The sequence below is a fragment of the Chanodichthys erythropterus genome, chromosome 14 (genome assembly GCF_024489055.1).
Source record: "Chanodichthys erythropterus isolate Z2021 chromosome 14, ASM2448905v1, whole genome shotgun sequence".
Classification (NCBI taxonomy): domain Eukaryota; kingdom Metazoa; phylum Chordata; class Actinopteri; order Cypriniformes; family Xenocyprididae; genus Chanodichthys; species Chanodichthys erythropterus.
Window position 1 is genome coordinate 15,384,602 of NC_090234.1, and position 23,080 is coordinate 15,407,681.

General features: G+C 34.3%; 2 protein-coding genes across 2 annotated transcripts; both read right to left on the reverse strand.

Annotated features, from left to right (window-relative positions):
• Nucleotides 1-1,071: 1,071 nt before the first annotated feature.
• Nucleotides 1,072-3,202, reverse strand: gcgb (glucagon b). Its single transcript, XM_067409957.1, has 4 exons — nucleotides 3,125-3,202; nucleotides 2,931-3,033; nucleotides 2,385-2,543; nucleotides 1,072-1,304 (listed from the first exon to the last, which is right to left on the reverse strand). The coding sequence occupies exons 2-4, from the start codon at nucleotides 3,026-3,028 to the stop codon at nucleotides 1,184-1,186; spliced, it is 378 nt and encodes a 125-aa protein (XP_067266058.1). The 5' UTR covers nucleotides 3,029-3,033; nucleotides 3,125-3,202; the 3' UTR covers nucleotides 1,072-1,183.
• A 2,276-nt stretch (nucleotides 3,203-5,478) lies between these two features.
• fap (fibroblast activation protein, alpha) lies at nucleotides 5,479-21,156 on the reverse strand. The gene is made up of 26 exons (XM_067409114.1): nucleotides 20,802-21,156; nucleotides 20,509-20,593; nucleotides 19,839-19,931; nucleotides 19,639-19,733; nucleotides 19,388-19,462; nucleotides 19,249-19,301; nucleotides 18,872-18,944; nucleotides 17,940-18,060; nucleotides 17,691-17,845; nucleotides 15,839-15,936; nucleotides 15,598-15,727; nucleotides 12,993-13,031; nucleotides 12,787-12,885; nucleotides 12,353-12,423; nucleotides 12,209-12,262; nucleotides 10,686-10,813; nucleotides 10,524-10,574; nucleotides 10,237-10,338; nucleotides 10,078-10,147; nucleotides 8,970-9,164; nucleotides 8,633-8,687; nucleotides 7,348-7,447; nucleotides 7,210-7,268; nucleotides 7,049-7,121; nucleotides 6,065-6,138; nucleotides 5,479-5,965 (listed from the first exon to the last, which is right to left on the reverse strand). The coding sequence occupies exons 1-26, from the start codon at nucleotides 20,802-20,804 to the stop codon at nucleotides 5,864-5,866; spliced, it is 2,253 nt and encodes a 750-aa protein (XP_067265215.1). The 5' UTR covers nucleotides 20,805-21,156; the 3' UTR covers nucleotides 5,479-5,863.
• Nucleotides 21,157-23,080: the final 1,924 nt, after the last annotated feature.

The following is a 23,080-nucleotide window of genomic DNA, read 5'->3' on the forward strand; positions in this document are numbered from 1 at the left end:
GACAGAACGATTGAAGCCATTTGACACATGGTTATTCTGTTTGATTGCAGTTGCTTTCCCACATGGATTGTGTTTGATTTGCAGCTTTTGCTTGCATGACATTTTGACAAATAGCGTTTTAACTGTTCATGAAGTCTCAATGTTGTATGTTTTCTCAAAGGGACAGTGATATAAATGTGTCATTCTATTATTGCCTTTTAAGTGAACTAAATGTTATCACTGGGCTTATATTTTACATTGAGCATCAGGTGCCAATCTATGGAAGCTTGTTTCTGCCATGGAATAATAAAAAAAAGAAGGTAATTGCAACTTTTTATCTCACAATTCTGACTTTTTTTTTCTTGCAGTTGCGAGTTTATATCTCACAATTCTGACTTTTTCCTCATAATTGTGATATAAAATCAGAATTGCGAGATTTAAACTTGCAATTGCGAGCTATAAAATCAGAATTGCATGATATAAAGTCAGATTTGCATGATATAGTCAGAATTGAAAAAAGATTTCTCAGATTTGCAACTATATCTTGCAATTCTGACTTCATAACACGCAATTCTTCTGACTTTTTATCACGCAATTCTGACTTTATAACTCGCAAATCTGACTTCATATCACTCAATTTTGACTTAATATTATGCAATTCTGACTATAACTCGCAATTGCAAGTTTAAATCTCGCAATTCTGAGAAAAAAAGTCAGAATTGTGAGAGAAAAAGTCACAATTTTTACATTTTTATTTAGTGGCAGAAACAAGCTTCTATACCAATCCAAAACAGGGCAAAATAATTTATCATTAAAACTAAAGAAAATGTCCCAAACTACCAAACAATATGCAAGATTATTAACATGACAGACTGAACAGAAAATTTACAAGCTTGGTTTTCAATTTCAAGTCTGAAATAACTGCCAAAAAGCCAACAGTTGAATACACAAAACACAATGTAGTCTGTGCAATCCACTTTTATACTCAACCGAACCTGTTTTCTTTAGTTTTTTTTAAACATACTCTGGGTTGTATTTTTTAAATTGGTTTACAGAGTCGCTCAAAAACCAAAACACCAACTGCTTCATTTGAAGAAAGATTTATTTGCATGATTCGATGAAACTGACAGCACTAGTCATTATAAAACAGAGTATCGTCGAATATCACAGTTAAGCAGTGAGTTTTTATCGTACTGGAGAATCCTCACTCGCGTCGCCCTCTCCCTGTTTTCAGCCAGGACACAAACTCTTTTGCCGCCTGGTCCTGCAGGTAGGAGCTGACATCACTGGTGTATGTGCCGTCTGCGTGGCGTCGTGTTGGAACTCTGGGGGAGAGGGATGTTTAGTTAGAATATATATCCATTTATACTTCTGTTCAAAAAGTTTTTTTTTTTTTTTTTATAAAGAAGGAAATTATTAATTTTATTCAGCAAGGATACATTAAATTGATCAGTATAGTAAAGACATTTATAATGTTACAAAAGATTTCTATTTCAAATAAATTTTGTTCTTTTGAACTTTCTATTAATCAAATAATCCTGAAAAAAATGTATCACGGTTTCCACAAAAATATGAGGCAGCACAACTGTTTTCAACATTGATAATATGTTTCATATTAGAATGAATTCTGAAGGATCATGTGACACTGAAGACTGGAGTAATGATGCTGAAAATTCAGCTTTGATCACAGAAATAAATTACATTTTACTATTTTATGAAATGGAAAACACTTATTTTAAATTGTAGTAATATTTCACAATTTTACTGTATTTTTGATCAAATAAATGCGCATAAAATGAGCACTTTTTTCAAAAACATAATTTTTTTGGTCACACTTTAGATTCCAATTCTTAATATTAACTATTAACTATGAATTTTGCCTCAATAAACTCATAATTCCTGCTTATTAATAGTTAGTAAGGTGGTTGTTAAGTTTAGGTATTGGTAGGATTAAGGGATGTAGAATATGGTCATGCAGAATAAGGCATTATTATCTGCTTTAAGTACTAATAAACAGCCAATATCCTAATATGCATGCTAGTTTATAGTGAGAATTGGACCGCTATCTTTAAGTGTTACCATTTTTTTTTTTTTTTTTACCAAGTCCAAACTTTTGAATGACAGTGTAAATGTACTTTAATTTAAATTATCACCATTTGGTAATTTTAATTTCAATACGAGGCATTTTTAAACATTCTAATGCTGTATTCTTGTCATGTGGGAATTAATTTAAATTAATTTCCAATGACTAATGTCTTAATTACATTGAATAATTTTAACTTCTCTTGCTTGACAATTGAGATGTCATGTAAAAGACTAACTGAAAATAGTTAAAGTTGGATATGTCATTTAATTTAATTTTTTTTTTTTTTTCTTAAATATTTTGCAAGAGCTTATAAACTCACCCGCTCCTTTTGGAGTTCATTAACCACTGAACGAAGTCTTGTGCTCTCCTGGTCTCCAGGTATTTACTGTAATCGTTTGAGAAGGTGCCTTCTGAATGTCTCTTCATGTTGTTAATTTCTCTTGGGTCATTAAATAGTGCGTCCTCCTCAGACATAAAGCTGAAAGTCAATATCAAATACGTCATTCTCCAAAAAGGAAAACCCATCAAGAGCATGCCTGGGTCACATTTTACCCCAAAATCAAAAGAAAGAATTGATACATTCATTTTGACATTTTTATGACACATAAACACATTTCACATAAAATGTTTGTATTTTGCTGCCATGTGAAGCTATACAATTGCACATTTCACAACAAAATTTGAATTTTTTTATGACATTTAATTGTCCAAGAAAAATGCTTCATTTTCTTTCAGTTCCTTTTTTTTATTTATTTTGAGGTTAAAGGTGTCCCAGGTTGTTTGATTGTAAAGGGAACAATCACAAATCTCAGCTGTAGAGGTCATTTAAAAATTAAAAAATTAAGAATAACTTAGTTGCTCTTACCTGGCGTTTTCTTCCGTGTCTTGTATGGGAATCTGCAGGCTGGTCTGGATCAAGATGAGAAGTAAAAGTCCAATGAAGGCGTAGATCTTTACCATCATCTTACCTGAGGATGCAGACCATACAGCTACTCAGAAAACCATTCACGCATTTACCTGTAAAGTTATAGTACAGTGCCAAAGAGTTCTCGGGCTCACCTTGATTTTCGTTTGGGTCGTCACGGAGAAATATACTCAACGATTTTGATGTTGTCTCGCTGGTTTCTCCTTCTTGGCTCCCAGTGCGATTTCACAGTCCCAGCCTGATGTTCTGAGTCTTATATAGTGATGCCCAGGTGGCATGATCCACACATACACACACACCCACACACACGTTAGTTTCAATCCATTAATCTCAATGCATCAATGTGTTTGCAGTGTGAACCTGTTTAAAAAGAGAGATAGGGCAATGGTCAAACAAGTCAAAAAGTCACTTAAGGGAAAAATCAAACATGATTTTGTCCTGATAATAACAGGGATGAGCAAATAATTGCATAAGTACTTTCAGGATGAGAAACGTTCGGTCAGGTTTCCAGGAAGTGATGTTTGTGCTCTGCAAAGCTTTCTTTCTTTTTGTGAGAAATCAATTGATATCTCCATTCACAATACAGGGGCTTTTACACTATATTATTTTTTTTTAGGAAGGATATACAGTGGCTCCAAGTATTTGGACACTTAAAATGCCTGAATGTCACTGCATTAGATAATCAAATATTAAATTAAATGCTACAGGATCTTTTCTCTGTAACCTCACATCATCATATTTGTGTCTTTAACTATTTAGAATAGATGGCAGTCATGTTTCATTGACATTCACATCATATTTATGCATTGATTATAGAAATGTTTATCATAAACTGAAGCTTTTCCAATGCATGTCCTTATTTTTAAATACTTCCTAAATTCTTTATTTTGTATCAAGTGTTAAAAGGGGTGGTTGATTATGATTTCACTTTTTTAACTTTATCGTTACGACACTCAAAGTTCAATGCAAAGGGAGATATTTTCTTTTACAGAAATCACTGTTTAAGGACTACAACAAGCTTCTTTCCGGGTTGGTGACATCATTAACCCTTTAATTTACATAAACCCCGCCCCTGAGAAAACACAACAAAGGGGGCGTGGCAATGTTGGGCTGCTTTAGAGAAGAGGAAGAGTTGTTGTAGTAGAGTGTTGTTGTCATGCCGTCATTTTAAGCTGGACTGCTTCACAAACGAGGGTCAATTCAACACAAAAGATGAACATGACGGCACATGCTAGTGGATGAGTTGAATCAACTCCACAGCAACTACATCAATTTATCCACTAACCATTCAGAAACATCTAAAAGTTGTAACTTCTTCCTGAGTCTCTCCATCAGTGTCGACTCCGGTTTGAACAATGTAAGGCTGAACACCGTTACTGACAATCCTCATTTTGGCTGCGTGAGATTCTCCAGTTTTGTTGTTGTTGAGCTGTTAAAGCTCCGCCCTCTTCTGGAAAGGGAGCGGGAGCAGCAGCTCATTTGCATTTAAAGGAACACACACAAAAAGGTGTGTTTTTGCTCACACCCAAATAGGGGCAAATTTGACAAGCTATAATAAATTATATGATTTTGAGCTGAAACTTCACAGACACATTATGGGGACACCAGAGACACCATCTTGTAAAAGGTCCCCTTTAAATACTGTAATGCCCCAGTCTCACAGAAATCAAACTAATTACATCTACCTGTATTTTATTTATTATTATACAGTTAATTCCCCTGAGGATTCTTAATAGAACTTACAGCAACATTGATGCTTTTGTATTCGTAACTGATCAGCATCAATTATTCCAGAGATCCATGTAATATATATCTCTGATTATATGACCACTAAACTGTATAATTGTCACAGAAAACTAATTTCCAACATAGCTGTGCTGTGTAAAATCATAGTATGAGTTGTGTTTTATCAGTCTGCACACTTTTTTCTTACACTCAAATTAATATTTTTTTTTTCCCATTTATTTATTTATTTATTGATTAAACCAGTAAAACCTGCCTCACTTGAGGTCCTGATTTTGCTATCGTGATTGGCTGACTGTACATTATTTCATAATGTTAATGTCTCTTGTCTTAATTCATGTGGGTTTTAGCTCATACATCTATAACATTTGTAATGCCAAATTCAGAAAAGTTTGAATGAAATTATCTGTGCTCTTGGCATAAATTTCAATAGTTCAACCAGCAGGTGGCACTATTCATATACTATTAAACTGTATGTATACGCTACCAGTCAAAACAATGAAATGACACACAGAAAGAAGTAGGCCTATGGGAATTATGTAGTGATTTTCAGGAGAAACAAATTCAATCCAAACTTTGGTAGTGTATAATAATAATAATAATAATAATAATAATAATAATAATAATAATAATAATAATATATATATAAGTATCCAGATGTAGAATTCCTTCACACACACAAGTATTTTTAATTTTGTTCATATTTCAGGATATATGAAAGAGTCAGAAGACTAAGGCATCCAAATCCAGAATGTTTTACTTGATCAGTTTTCATACAGATATGCTCAAATCACACAATGAAGTCAGTGCATAAACATAACCGCATAAATTCCACAATAAATTTGTAAATGTAGAAATATGAAACATGACAAAAGTCTGTGATATAAACTACATTCATATGACTTTACATTCGTAAAGTGAGTTATCATCACATCAATGTGGTAAAAAATTAAAATATCACATTAAGCAATATAAAAATAACAATACAAAATCAATGTCATTGACTGTGACATAAGTTTACCATCATCAACATGTTCTATATACAGACTAACATGTAAAGCATCAAAACAGTGTTTTGTGTCAATGTAAGAGGAACATTTTTTGTTTACGTAATGCATCAATATGCCCATTTATTTTTTCTCAGCAAAGCAGTTCTGCAGAAAATGGTTCAAGTGTGTGTAGAGGTGGTAACGTGCTTTACCAGACAGTCCGTGATCTTTATCGGTGTACCACTGAAAAACATTGCACATTTAAACATGAGTACATTTTTAGAGAAGGCAAGAGCTTGATAAAATGTTTTTCATCACCTACAACCATTCATTAATACTCACCATTGCTTCAAAGTCCACTTGATTTTCCACCAGGGCCTTGGAAATTTGAGCAGCCTGCTGAAAGTGGACGTTGTCTGGAGTAATGAAGTCAAAACGGCAAGAAAACATGTCAAGAAAAAATAACAAAAATTTAGTTGTAACAATTGTCAGGGTTCAAGTGCTTTAAGCACTAGATTTATTCAGCAAGCATGTAACCACTTAAATCATAGAAGGAAAACACCATTTACGGCCAATGCAGGCAATTCACCATTGGAAATATATGGGATTTAAAGCTTTTTAACAGTTATCGAAGTTGAGCCAAAAACCTAGGATTAGTTCGCCAAAGTTTTTTTTTTTTAATCTCCAATATTTAATGGACAACGGCGGTCCTAGAGCTAAAGTTGCTTATAATGAGGAGTTCCAACATGTGGTACGTATGTCGTGGGCGAAACATCGCACGATACACAGTCCTTTACGCATGTGTTAAAAGTTAATTTTTTGATAAATATTGACAATTAGACTCTGGAGAATCTCACTAGTTTGGTTCCGATTGGGACAAAAACTTAGAACTAGTTCACAAAAGTAGGGTTTTCATAAAATTCAAAATACCCGAAAACAATGAGCGAATCCTGGGCATGTTTAGGTTTGAGTTATTTCGTACTTTTCCCCGCTGTAGCGCCGCCCGTCAGGTCGATTGGGGCATGCCTTAGTGACATTGTAGACAGTGTGAGTACTACCAGGTCTGTCGGATAACTTTTAGGGGAGAATGCTGATCCTTGGAAATTAACAATTGCAATAGGGTTTCAGTGATGGAAGCGCTTGAACCCCTAAAAAAGGTACAAAAGCTGTCACTGAGGCAGAACCCTTTCAAAGTTGGTACCACCCCAATGAAAGTGTTTGTACCTTTTTTTTCTGAGAGTCAATCTTTCAGATTCTAAATACAGATCTGCAAACTTTACATTGCTGTTTTTGTCTGTTCTCAGGTTTAGATTAAATTGTGTTTACCATCTGCAGTGCCGTGCACCAACATGTATTGCACCGACTTGAAATTTTTGGCCCTGTCGGTCACTGTTGAATTCTGCAAACAAGCAAATCAACCAAATATATGAAAAACTATTGATCGCTGTTCATAATCCAAGGATGTGTTTTCTTACAAATTAACTTACTTTATATCTTTCAGCGTTCTCCTCAGGGCGATGCATGTATCTCTCTGTATATACGGCATCTGTGAAGAGCGCAGGGTGTGAGTTAAGTTTGCTAAATTGTTTGTGGTTAATCTATAACATAAATCAGAAAATCCATACCGTAATACTCCCACTTTGCAACAGGAGCCACAGCAATTCCACATTTGAACAGTCCACTTCCTGATCCCAGAACCATGGACGTCACATAGCCGCCGTATGACTGTGAGCAAGACAAATGATTCATAATTAGTGTGGCCGTTTTCAGTCATTAGATCTTATCAGAGTTATTTTATCTTAATGAGAAAAGTTCATCAAGACAAACTTTGATGTCGTTATCTGAAAGTTTAAATCTGTTTTAAAGACTTGACATTTGATGCTTATTCAAGTTATATGTTGTTAAAATACGTTATTTGAAGATCTAAATGTTTTGTTAAAATATTTGACTGTCTAAATGCTACAAATGCCTTGTGTACTTGGTTTAGTGTGGTTGATTGCTAGGGTGTTTTGGGTTACTTCTGCTATAATATACTAAAAGTTAAGTTTTACTATGATACTAGACTGAAAATTTGTCCGTTGAGTTTGATAGATGCTCTCTACTGTTCAAAAGTTTGGAAAAATTAATTTTATTTTTAAAATCTTCTGCTCACCAAAGCTGCATTTTTTTTTTAGATCAAAAATACAGTAAAATTGTGAAATATTATTACAATTTAGAATAATTTTTTTATTTTTTTTTTAGTTAAATATATTTTATAATTTATTCCTGTGATCAAAGCTGAATTTTCAGCATCATTACTCCAGTCTTCAGTGTCACATGATCCTTCAGAAATCATTCTAATATGATGATTTGCTGCTCAAGAAACATTTCTATTATCAATGTTGAAAACTTGGAAACTGTGATACACTACCATTTAAAAGTTTAGGGTAAGTACGCTATTCAAAAGGTATGAAATTAAAACTTTTCTTCATCAAGGATGCATTAAATTGATCAAAAGTGACAGTAAAGACATTTATAATGCTGTTTGGAGGAAAATAAACTTTCTGCAAAAACTCAACATTTTCAACATTGATGATAATAATAATTAGGCATCAAATCATATTAGAATGATTTCTGAAGGATCATGTGACACTGAAAACTGGAGTACTGATGCTGAAAATTCAGCTTTGATCACAGCAATAAATTACTTTTAAAATATATTCACATAGAAAACAGTTATTTTAAATTGCATTATTTCACAATATTATTATTTTTTTTACTGTATTTTTGATCAAATGCATATAACCTTGGTGAGCAGAAGAGACTTATCAGACTTCTTTTAAAAACACTATTGACTGGTAGTCAAAACCTTGGATTTATAGTTTCAAATCTCATGCTTTGTTTGGCCTGTAATGAAAGCATTGCACTTACCCAACCCCACATTGCAATTCTGTCTTTGTCAATGAAACCCATTTCAATGAATTTTCTGAAATTAAACAGAAAGATCATGACGATATTCCAAAACAAAGTTACTACATTGATAGAATACATCTTTTGAGTTGCTTTCAGTCAACTCAACTAGCGTTTGACCTCTATCAACCTCATTTTGACACATGCTCCGTGACAAGCTTGTTCCCTCTTGTAGGAAGCCGCTTTGACTCACGTCTGCCTCGTATCTCTCATCCGTCTGTGAGTGTTACATCAAGCTAAATGATTCTACATCACCGCCTGAATCACGAGCGTGTGCACATCGTTCCCTCCGCCTCACCTCACGGCCGAGATTTGATCTTCCACCTCGTACGTTCCCAGCCGCTCGTAGATGGCGTGCATTATCTCATCACCCTGGAAACCACTTCCCCTGCCATCAAAGCTGGCGATGACGACCTTCTCCGTGCTGCACAGGTACGTGGCCCACTCCAGTCGAAACAAATATTCTGTGTTCTGGCTGGCTGGTCCGCCATACCTTTAATGTGACAGAAACACTATTATATTAGAGAAATACTAAAAACACCAATTTATTTGTGTCATGGATTTTTTTTTTATAATAGAAAAAAATACTTTCTTTAAAATGCAGTTTGGGTAGCTGACATTTTATAATATTATACTTAATCTAAAATTGTTTTAAACTGCATTTTGCTAATTTGGTTATTATTATGCTTCAGATGACCCAAAACCTGTGAAGATGATGCCAACTCTGAATCAACATACAACATACGATCAACAGCTGCCAGATTTTCTTTATTGCAATCATGTTCACAAATTGCAATAATTGCTTTAATAAGCTCATTGTTTCTGCATAAATTAATACATGATGTTAGCTAACTGCATGATTTATGGACATTCATTTTTTGTAAACTTCTTTGATATATATATATATAGAGATAGATAGATAGATAGATAGATAGATAGATAGATAGATAGATAGATAGATAGATAGATAGATAGATAGATAGATAGATAGATAGATAGATAGATAGATAGATAGATAGATAGATAGATAGATAGATAGATAGATAGATAGAGATATATACATACAAATAAATGAAGTGAACTGGTCAAAACTCAGTTTTATGTTGGTTGTTGCATTGAATATCTACAGTTGGATCAACTAAAGTGCCAGTCTTAAAAAACATTCAGTTCATAATAGGGATGACCATAATTAACCTGTTATTACTATCAATAAACAGTAAAAAAAAAAAAAAAGGTAATTTAAGTAATTTTTAAAGTAATACGCTGCATATATCAGTCAAAAGTGCGTTTTTAGAGAAAACAACAGATAAGATGTGCATGTCCTTTTATTTTAACATTCAAAAAATAATGTAAAATATATATATATATATATATATATATATATGAATGAATAAATTGTAACTCACACTTGAATTAAAAGAGGGTACTTTTTGGAGGAGTCAAAATTTGGTGGGAACATCATCTGATACCAGAGCTCTGGAGAAAGATAAACAACACAAACAGTTTTAGAAAAAATATGATGCTAAATCCTATTTCCCTGGAATACTTTAAAATGTTGCACATACTGAATCCTGCGATCTTCATTGTGTCACGTTTGATGGTTGGCATCAGAAGCTCAGTAGTCAGAATGTTTTCCAGTTTCTTATTGTCCTCAAGAACCTGAATCTCTAATCAAAAAAATAAAATATATGCATCAATTTCAAAACATCAAAAATAATGGCATATAAGTTTTGAACAACTTGAAGAATAGTAAATGAAGACAGAAATGTCTTTTTTTTTTTTTTTTTTTTTAAACAACTATTCCTTTATTTAGCTCATAAAGGGGTTGGATTAAACCGATAGCAGCACAAACCTTTAACAGGCTCTCTGTTGTCCATCAGTGTAAAGAGCGGAAGCCCTGGTCCTGTGAAATCAGTGTTTATTAGATTCAGCATAGAGTTACCTCTCTCAGTCACCTCAGATCAACCAAGGTATCGTTCAGGTGTTTGTTTTGAGTGAAAGCGTGTCCACTAACCATAGCAGTCCATCCGGAAGTAAGAGGCTTTCAGGCTGAAGTAAGCCGAGTTATACTGACACCGGTCCTGGTACAGTGAACAGGTGAGGCACTCGGGGGCAGAATGTCCACTCTTGCTTATAGAAATCCTGAGAAAACATTTCACAGTGACAATTAGAGACGGGAATCATTAGAAAATTCGGAACAAATTACTTCAAGCTTGTGTGCACTGTTGTTGTGGTGTCGTCTTATTGGCTATAATATCTATCTGTCTGTCTGTCTGTCTGTCATTAATAAATATATTGAAAGTATAATTTTACTAAAATAAAACTTTTTGTATATATACAATGTAATAATATACAAAATTAATAATAATTTTGTAATATATACAAAATTTACAAAAGTTATTTGCTCTATATTAAGAAAATATTTTATTAGCAATTATTAATTTATAATTTAATTATATTCATTAATATAATTAATATTTCATTAATTAATGTTTGCTGTATATTATTAAGAAAACTAATAAAATTCTATTTTATTAACAAAATATTTTTTTATTAATATTACGTGTGTGTATATATATATGTGTGTGTGTAATATATATTGTGTATATGTATATATGTGTATATGTGTGTGTATAATTGTATATGTATATATATATATATATATATATATATATATATGTATGTATATGTATGTATGTATATGTATGTATGTATATGTATGTATGTATATGTATGTATATGTATATGTATGTATGTATATGTATGTATATGTATATGTATGTATATGTATATGTATTTATATGTATATGTATGTATATGTATATGTATGTATATGTATATGTATGTATATGTATATGTATATGTCTGTATATGTATATGTATATGTATGTATATGTATATGTATATGTATGTATATGTATATGTATATGTATGTATATATGTATGTATATGTATGTATATGTATATACATATATATACATATACATATGTATATGTATATATATGTATATGTATATATATGTATATGTATATATATATATATATGTATGTATATATGTGTATATATATGTGTATATGTATATATATATAATGTGTATATATGTATATATGTGTGTGATATTAATAAAAAAATAATCAAAATATTTTGCAAAACACTTTGCATTGTTTGAGCCACATCTATGCAGAAAGTGTCAATTATTAATTGATTGTTGAATTTTGTTCAGTGCTGACAGAAAATTAAGTTTGCTGATTGTTGGAACACAAAATGAGGAATTTTTCTCTTTTTGGAGTTTGATAATCATAAACCGTTGTTGTATTGGTGGAATGCATAAAGACTGCATTTTTCAAAAACTGCTTTTATGATCCACTGAAAAAAAAAAAAAAAAAAAAAAAGGCAAACGGGTTTGGAACAACATTGAGTGTAAGTAAATAAATGATAATTATGAGAAATATTTATATATGTGAATAATTGGTTCTCCAACATTAAAATACAATCCTGATACAAGCTGATGCAAAAAAGTGTTTTAGTTTTTTTACTTGTAAAGGTTTCTCTGTCCAGGTCTTCCCATGTGTTCATTACTCACGTAGTATCTGTGGAAAGAGCAGATTTTAGATGCAGGAATGTTTACGCATGAAGACACATGAGAAGCTTGTGACAAAACATATGCATTTCATACATACATGGAATCTTTGGTTACTTTTGAGATGTATATAACTTCCCATTTGCCTGAGGTGATGGGTGTTGCTGTTCCCTGCAAAGAAAACGACACAGTTGGCAGACCAACATCTTTGCTCTGCTTTAACTACTGTGTTTCTTTTGTATGGCTTTTAAAAGTTATTGCCCAAAGGATACAGCACATTATAACCTGTAATACAATGTATAGACACATCTGAAATTTGCACAATAGGTCGCAACAGTGATCGCCTACTCTTTCAGCGGCATTGGTTGTATATGTATTCATTCATTTTCCTCTTGGGGATTTCATAATATTTTTCAATAAAGAGTTCAAAGTCATGATCCAAAACAACCAGCTCTGAGATTGATCACAACAATCTTCCATATGCTCATGGCAGGTCTGTTTTGAAAGGTTAATAAAAAATACTGCATTACTTACAGCATTCACATAGTGGAGATGTTTATAACCGTTGTCATTGCTCATAACTTTGTAAAAACTCATGTTATTTGCAGCAAAGTAAGGAGCCGAAGGAAAGTACTGTGAGGAGAAACACAGGCCATTGTGTATTAAAAGGTTTCATGGCAATATCTTCAGTGTAAATCGGGACAATTTAAAGATTTTATGCAATTGCTCCATGAACTCACCCGTCCAACCCATCCAGTTTTGCTTTTTTGCTCAAATTTCTGTAAAAAAAAATAAAAAAAAAAAAAAAAAAGAAAAAATTAGTTAAATCCCACTATTCAAATTGTTTGGATGGCTTGAGGTCATATAGGGCATTTGTTCTCAAAGTTTATGAAACTTCTGCATATGTAAACCTGGTCAGTTGACGATACATGTTTGTGTGCAGCTTCTTCCCTTACTTTTAGTTGAATCTTTTAATGAATAATGAATCAAAATCACTCTTTGTTACATAGGTCTATAATAAGGCTTCAGAAGATAAAAAAATTTGTCTAGACTATTCCTTCAAAAAATAGCTTTTTGGATTTAAAAGCCATTTAATTAATGTTTTGTGTATTTTTGCAACTTTCCTTCAATTAAGAGCGTAATTTGCTGCCTTTTGTCATAATAGTGAAAAAGGAATTAAAGCGGGCCGTTTTCACTGTTGCTGCTGAAAGAAAATAAATTAAATTTTTTTCATAGTAATTATTTAAAAAAAATATTAAAGTCCCCCTTTAGTCTATAATTTTATTCCTTAAAACTGATCTTTGATCACCAATATGACACATTTAAACATTTGTTTCCTTTGGAAAAACATTTCTTCAATGCTTAAAATAGCTTGAAAGTAACTCTACACCCTTGCTTCATGTACAGTGGCATGAAAAAGTATGTGAACCCCTTTGCAGAATCTGTGAAAATTAGAATTATTTTAATAAAATAAGAGGGATAATAAAAAATGCATGTTATTTTTTGTTTAGTACTGTCCTGAGTAAGATATTTTACATAAAAGATGATTGCATTTAGTTCACAAGACAAAACAATAGCTGAATTTATTAAAATAACCCCATTCATAAGTATGTGAAGCATTGATTCTCAATACTGTGTGTGGTCACCTGATGATCCACGACTGTTTTTGTGTTTTGTGATGGTTGTTCATGAGTCTCTTGTTTGTCCTGAGCAGTTAAACTGAGCTCTGTTCTTCAGAAAAATCCTCCAGCTCCTGCAGATTCATCAGTTTTCAAGCATTTTTGCATATTTGAACCCTTTCCAGCAGTGACTGTGTGATTTTGAGATTCATCTTTTCACACTGAGGACAACTGAGGGACTCAAACCCAACTATTAAAAAAGGTTCAAACATTCACTGATGCTCCAGAAGGAAACACGATGCATTAAGAGCCGAGGGGTGAAAACTTTTGAATTCAAATATCAAGGTAAATTGTACCTAATTTTTCTGCCGGGAAACATGCAAGTCTCTTCTGTTGGTTTCCGAAGGGCAGTACTAAATTAAAAATATTTAAACAAAATAAGAAAAATTGTGACATCTTCATCCTGTTCAAAAGTTTTCACCCCTCGGCTCTTAATGCATCATGTTTCCTTCTGGAGCATCAGTGAATGTTTGAACCTTTTTTAATAGTTGAGTTTGAGTCCCTCAGTTGTCCTCAGTGTGAAAACACAGATCTCAAAATCACACAGTCACTGCTGGAAAGGGTTCAAATATGCAAAAATGCTTGAAAACTGATGAATCTGCAGGAGCTGGAGGATTTTTCTGAAGAACAGAGCTCAGTTTAACTGCTCAGGACAAACAAGAGACTCATGAACAACCATCACAAAACACAAAAACAGTCGTGGATCATCAGGTGACCACATTGAGAATCAATGCTTCACATACTTATGAATGGGGTTATTTTAATAAATTCAGCTATTGTTTTGTCTTGTGAACTAAATGCAAACATCTTTTATGTAAAATATCTTACTCAGGACAGTACTAAACAAAAAATAACATGCATTTTTTTTATTATCCCTCTTATTTTATTAAAATAATTCTCATTTTCACAGATTCTGCAAGGGGTTCACATACTTTTCATGCCACTGTAATATATGCGGATCTATGAATATGCTAATTAGCCACGCCTCCACTCACTCATGAGCTCAGAGATCCACTCGGTCAACTTACTGAGGTAAACGCTGGGCGATGGTATTGCTTTTTACAATGTCGGACACATGGCGGTAATTAACATAGTAAAGGAACAAGCTAATCATATTATCAAACAGCTGATAATGTCCTGCTAATGTGACACAAACCATGTTCCCGTTTGTCATCTCAGACTGCCTTCTAACAATCAGCATCCTTAGAAATGCTTTAAACAACTCAAAATGTCAGTGGAGAAAGGCATATAGTTCATCATAACATTGTAATATACATTATACACTCACTATATTGCTAAATCTACCCAATTTTTCAATATCAACAGAAACATATACCGGGATAGCCAGGCTTCTTTTGAGACTCCCTTGCCTGGTCAGTTAATGATATGCTAAAGCCCGCCGGCATGTTGACTTATGACTTATGAATTTGCACATAGTTTTCATATTAAAAACACCACATAGACATATAAACAACATTTAAAATTGATTTTCAATCGCGGGGGACTTTAAATACATCCATTTTTAACCCTATTTGTCAAAGTCTGCAACAATACTGATTAGCATTCATAATAAAAAAAATAAAAATAAAAAAAGATTTCTTTGATTGGTCGGACCAAAAGTAAGAACAGAATCACTGCCTCTGGCAATCACAATGTTGATTCTCACCGAGATTTCTTTCCAGCTGGTACCATCATAGTCGTAGATCTGCAGAAGGACTCGGTCCTGTCTGCGTGGCAGCCATTGAATGGCCAGTCGCTCGTCTGTGACCCAGGTGACTGTGCTCAGATAGTGATCGCTGGGAAAAAAAAGCTGAATTAAAATGATATTACACTGAACTTTAAAGCTTATGTTTCAGACGGGAGGTTTTGTGTGAAAATGTGAAAGTAGAAACAAAAGGGGGACACACCCTGATCCGACAGATTTCGGTACCACCACTTCTGATTGTTTGGATGGATTTTCGACATCAATCACAAACAGCTTTGCTCTGGGAATAACACTGCCTGCCTTTGTAAGCAGAACAACAGTTTAGTAACAAAATTAGATTTTGAATGAAACGGTAATACAAGAACAGCAGAGTTCAACATGTCTATTTCATGCTACAAAAGTTTTTAATGATACATTTTATCATGAAAAATAAAGGTTCTTTATTGGCATTTAACATCCATGGAACATTTCCATTGCACAAAAGATTCTTTATAGTGGAAAAAAGGGTTCTTTTAGATTTTTTAAATGTTTTTCCTACTAAGAAAAAAAATGATTATTTTAAGATCTGTTCATTGAAAGGTTTTATATGGAAGCTTGTTTCTGCCACCAAATAAAAAATATAAAGGTAATTTTCTCCAAATTGTGAGATCTAAACATAAGACAATTTTGACTTTATAACACGCAGTTGACTTTATGGGCCCTATTTTAATGATCTAAACGCAAAGTGTGAAGCGCACGGCGCAGGTGCACTCAGGGCGTGTCCAAATCCACTTTTGCTATTTTAACGATGGAAAAACGGTCCGTGCACCGGGGCGCATTTTTGAAATGGGTTGTCCCTATTCTCTTAATGAGTAATGGGCATAACGTTCAATAAACCAATCAGAGTGTCATCTCCCATTCCCTTTAAGAGCGAGATGAGCTCACGCCATGGCAGATTGCTATTTACATGGCAGAATTTGTTGGCGGAAAAGCTGAACGCTTTTCAAGCGAAGAAACCGATCTGCTCGTGCGCGAAGTTAAACATTTAGTTAGAAGTTAAATGAAGTTACATTTTTATATTTATGTAGCCTGCACAATAATATTCTTTTGCACTGTAATCCTTTTGTTTTTAATATTTGGCATATTTGTGTGATGCGTATCCCTGTGTGTAATAAGCAAAGTCAACGCGCACTGTAGACGCGCCCAGAGGCGCATTTTCTACCAACGCGCTCTAACAAAAAAATATTGCGCCATTGACTTTAGACTTTAGACCAGGTTTGAGTTGGTCTATGGCGCAGTCTATTTTCAGCTCCTTAAAATAGCAATGCGCCGGCAATGCGCCTGAACACACCTCTTTTTTAGACCAGCACGCCCATGGGCGCACTAACTGGCGCAAATGCATTTACTACTTTAAGGATGTGGCGCTGAACGGGAAAACGCGAACGGCGCCGGACGCAAACTAGCAAACACACTTGCGCTGCGCATTGCGCTGGGTGTATTATAGGGCCCTTTATCTCGCAATTCTGACTTTATATCACGCAATTGACTATATCTCGCAATTCTGACTTTATAACTCACAATTTTGCCTTTATAACTCATAATTCTGACTTCATATCACGCAATTGACTTTATATCACAGAATTCTGACTTTATATCTCGCAATTCTGAGAAAAAGTCAGAATTGTGAGATGAAAAAGTCACAATTACCTTTTTTAGTTTTTTTTTCATAGCAGAAAACAAGCTTCCATAGTTTTATGGTGAACCCAAATAGATTCTTTTGGGGAAAAAACCCTTTTGGAACCTTTATTTTTAAGAGTGAGACCAGGGACCATTGTAATAGGGCAAACATATGACATTAAATGCTCAATAAAATTCTCTTTGCATGAGAAAAATAACTGTGCCTGTTTCACTTTGTAAGTGTATGAATTTTTAACAAAAATATATTGAGATATAAAAAATATTTATGTATGTCCAGTATTTTTTTTCCTGCTGGTTACAGACTTTTACAGACTCATAATTAAAATATCATACATGGTACGGCAATGTGAAAATGTATGTAACATTCGGATATTTACTTTTGGGTAGGGGATAAATACTGTTTTGGGGTACTGGTCATTTCCATACAATGAGTATTCAATGCTGTGAACTCCAGTGTCATTAATTTGTAGATAAGCCAGATATTTCCCCTGCGGAGACCACCAGATGGCTTCGTTGGAGGCAAAAACCTCTTCTGTTGAGCAAGAAAAGATACAGATGGATTAGCAGCTATGAATGAATGAATGAATGCATGGACATGTAAGGATATATGTGTGTGAGTGCATTACCTTCATAGACCCAGTCTGGTACTCCATTGAGAATTTCATTGACTTTTCCATTTTTAGTGACTTGTACTGCCTCAGCAGTGGCATCCGCTTTGAGGTAAATATTATAATCCCAGACGTAAGCCTGTGGACGATGTTTGGTCATTAGCACTGACAATATCAAAACAATAAGGCTCAACTGGTATTTATTGATTCCCAACATAAAACATTTCTTTTTTAGAACAGTTGTGTTATATAGAATGGAAGTACCATTTGTTTTCTCAATAGATAAACAGATTTTTAACCGTAATGTATAAACTTTTAAAGACCGATCTCCCATAAGCTCTGCATTTAAGTGGTAGTATTGTGGAACCAAAGCTAGGCAAGGTCAAGTCAAGTCGCCTTCGTTTCTATAGAATTTATACAATACAGACTGTTTCAAAGCAGCTTCACAGCAATGAACAGGAAAATGATCAATGATGCAAACTTCATCACATATGAGAAGCTCAAATTCTGCTGTATAAAGATAATAGAGTCATTATTCGGCTCAAGCTAGTTCAGTGTTGATTCAGGTCAGTTCAATAATTGTGTGAAATTCATCAATTGTGAAATAAGTTACAAAAGACAACTGTGTCGTTATTCACTTTGAGTCCGTTTAATGTTGCTTCAGTTCAGTTTGATAACAGTGCAGATGTTGCAAAATTTGTCAATTATGAAACAAAGTTGAGTCACTGTTGTTAACCAGTGTTTCAATGTTTTTTTGTTTGTTTGTTTTTTTTTACACGTTTTGTAGTAATGGTGTTGTTTTACATTAAAATTATTGTAAAATATAACGATAAAAGATGCACAAGAAAAAAAAAAATACAATTTGGTTTTTGAAAGTATTAAAAACATATCAGAATAGTAACTGGATGGTGACTGTTACTTTTTTGTCCGTGTTAATGTTTGCAACTCACCAGTTTATTTCCTGTTGGTGCCCAAACTAAGAGCTGCGTAACAGGTGGAATCTGAAACTTGGAGAAAAATTCCCTGAATCCAACAGAAAACAAGACACATCAAAGTGAAACATTACCAATTGATGGAAGTAATATATGTAAACCGTTATACTTGTTAGTGTACTAAAGTGTTCTAGACTTCTTTCTAAAACGACTCACAATGAACTACAGTATGTGAGTGAGTTTAAAATATACTGTTAAAATCTGTTCAAATGTTCAGGGCTTTCCCAGGCAATTTCAAAATGACATTTCCAAGTTTTATACTTTGACAGCTCTATTATAGTAACATAATACTAAATGAATAATTTATAACACTGCAGCAGATAATCTTTACTCACTGAGACTCCATGTTGTAAATATGGTAGGAGGCATTGAAAGAGTGTCGCCATTGCTGTTGAATCATTTCAAGCAGATATTACTAATGCACAGTATTAATGTTATTATGAAGTGGTTTTATTTTGATTGCAGTCAAATTACCTTTGAGTAATTGCTCTCAAAGATTACAAATTTTCTATCTGCTGACAGTATGTAATCTGTGGCATCCACTTGGGCCTGTAAATCAAATCACAGTAAATGAGTGTAATTTACAACATATGGGTTTCTGGAAGCGCTCTACAACATGAAACAACATCAGAGGCTTTTTAATGAGAATTTATGCTGAAGGACGACTTTGTGAAGAGTCATTCAAACACTTCAAAAATGCATTAAATAAAAGGGAGGCAACTTACAAATGTTGAGTTGCTCAGGTACATTGAGCTTTCCTTCGTTTCAGCATTGTGCAAGTAAATATGTCCTTCATTGGTTTTGTGGAGGTATTCATTGTCTGTTGGAAAATGAGACTTTGAGTATATGTGTCAGGGTGATTTAGAGGTCATTGCAAAAAAAAAAAAAAAAAAAGGACCATGTGAAGCGCCCTCGGGTGTCTTACCTGATATCCAACGGAGATTGTATGTTTTATACCTGATGGTATCATTGTAAAAATCATCAAAGGAATAAGTTCTCTTTAATCCAGACTCATTTCCTGAAATAGAGTTTGAGTTTCAATCTTCAAATAAATATATGTATATATTTCAGGTTATGACATTGCCATAATGTCTTTGATATTCACATGGGGGCGCTACAGATTTTTTTTTTTTTCAACGAAACATACAAAAAAGATATAGATACAGGCAAGCATATATTATATATATATATATATATATATATATATATATATATATATATATATATATATATATATATATATATATATATATATATATATATATATATGCTTGCCTGTATCTATAATGTTGTTAAGAAAATGAAGACAAAATCATTATGCAGGAGATCGACAAACTTCAGCAGATTGTGCCTCGAGAATTACCTTTATAACAAACGTTTAAATAGTTAACAAACATTTCTCATTTAGCCATACATGACTATAATCTCACAAAAAATACCAAGGTGAACAAATGGTTAATTATCTTCTCCACATTAAACGATAGAGAAGTGATGCCCTTGGTATGAACCTCATGTATAGACATAATATACATGCTTTTAAATGATTTTTCTATTGACTCTTTCAAATAGAAGCAGATGAAGAAGATTCAACTCACTGTTCACGTAAATTGCCGTGGGAATAACGATGAGCGTGATGACGACAACCGCGCCGATCAACGCCACGCACACCTTATTACAGCCCTACAGGTGAGACGACAAACACTGCGCTTCAAACCCACCTCACATACAGTCATTCATTCTGTATTAAATCAAAATGCAATTGCTCACAATATCATAGAAGTTGCGTTTGAACTAACACACCCAACTTTTCTTACCCAAGTAACTTTTTTTGCTAACAACATGTGTGCAAAACATCACAATTCTGAGGAAAACGAGCAGTAGTACTGACCATAATGCGCAGGAATTTTTAAAAAGCGCATCCAATCTCCAGGAATCCACTTACGATGTCCTTAAACAGATCGTTTAACACCTTCGTCCGCGTTAAGTGCACTAGTAAGACAGACTGCTGCTCTTTATTCCGTCCGATTGCAATTTTCCAGGTTAAAAATGTACTTCCTCCGATGCATCATTGAGTCTGGAGTGAGGAAACAGTGGCAAAACTTCCTCAGAATCAGCATTCCGCACAACTTTCCATCGGAGTGCGTTTAGGACGTGCTTCTCTCCGTGAGCGCCTGTAAAACTCTACGCTCTTGCTGCACAGCTGCTTCGACTCTGTCGAGTTCAGCTCAGCCGTTCTGCGTTCACTGTAAGAGATCTGGAAGGAGAATGGGCCAAATTAAGACAGACGTAATTTCGTTTCAGGGAAGTTTTATGAAATACAGTGAGGTCTGAGTCACACGTGTGAAGATGCTTCAGTGCATACTTTTATAAACTAATGCAAACATTTTCATCACAACTGAACAATCTCTTATTATTAATGGCAGCATGAACTTGAGCTGGTTGTGTTCTCCAGCACCAAAGAGCATCCTTAGGCTTCAATGCAAGCAAGAACCGTCTGTACAAAGTCGTATGATCATATTAGATTAGTCACCTAGATTTAGTGCAGAATGATACATTTTATGTCATAACTTTTTTTTAATTTTTTTTATATATATTGGTTCCAAAGTTTTGTACTGTAATATGCATGGTTAGTTTGACTAGTGCATGCATGTTTCTTGGTGACTGGATTTATATTGTCAAAATGTAATACTGTAAAAAAAATATTGTCAAGTAATACTGCATACATTTTCTACAAAACGTTACATATCAGTATATATGCCATAAAAATGAATGCTTCTCCTAGAAGTTTCTGGTAGTGTATGTTTATTTCGTTTTTATTGAGGACATGAAATGTTTGCACACACCTTATGTATTTAAATGCTAAAAAACCTTGTAAACATAATGATTTTTACAGTACACATGATATTATGTTTATATATATATATATATATATATATATATATATATATATATATATATATACACCGATCAGGCATGACATTATGACCACCTTCCTTGTTTGTTCAGCACACCCCACAGATGCTCGATTGCACTGAGATCTGGGGAATTCGGAGGCCAAGTCAACACCTTAATCTCGTTGTTGTGCTCCTCAAACCATTCCTGAACCATTTTTTTAACCATTCCTGAACCAGTTCTGATACTCAGGTGTCCACTGTTGGCTCTTTCGGCGGTGGACAGGGGTCAGCATGGGCACCCTGACTGATCTGCAGCTATGCAGCTCCATACGCAACAAACTGAAGCACTGCGTATTCTGACACCTTTCTATCAGAACCAGCATTAACTTCTTGAGCAATTTGAGCTACAGTAGCTCGTCTGTTGGATCGGGCCAGCCTTTGCTTCCCACGTGCATCAATGAGTTTTGTCCGCCCATGACCCTGTCGCTGGTTCATCATTGTTCCTTCCTTGGAGCACTTTTGATAGATACTGACCACTGCAGACCAGGAACACCCCACAAGAGCTGCAGTTTTGGAGATGCTCTGATCCAGTCGTCTAGCATCACAATTTGGCTCTTGTCAAACACGCTCAAATCCTTACGCTTGCCCATTTTTCCTGCTTCTAACACATCAACTTTGGGGACGCGACACATCAACTTGTGGCACACGACAGCCAGTGCCACAGTTCCTCAACAGGCCGTCCATACCGGCGTGATGAATACGATCCTCAAATGGATGGAACTGAAATAAATACTTTGATTGTTTCGATCCTGTCAGACTTATAGCAACCTGATTTGTAACAAAGCACTGTTCGCCAGAGGAGAACTGGCCCCCCGACTAAGCCTGGTTTCTCCCAAGGTTTTTTTCTCCATTTTAACACCTATTTGCCAATTGTTTGCCACCTGATGTCACCTGTTGGAGTTTGGGTTCCTTGCCGCTGTCACTTTTGGCTTGCTTAGATGGGGACACTTGACATTTGATATTCAACAGTATTCTTGACATTTATTCAACAGTGCTTTGATCTGCCTGCATTGACATTATTCTTTAAGAGCTGCTGTGCAGCCAAATTATGTACCAGTTATCAATGTAAAGCTGCTTTGACTTGACTTGACAAAATGTTCACTTGCTGCCTAATATATCCCACCCACTATCGGGTGCCGCGATGAAGAGATAATCAGTGTTAGTACTTTGACTCTGGAAAAACTTGTTGAGCATTCAAAACTTGTCATGCATA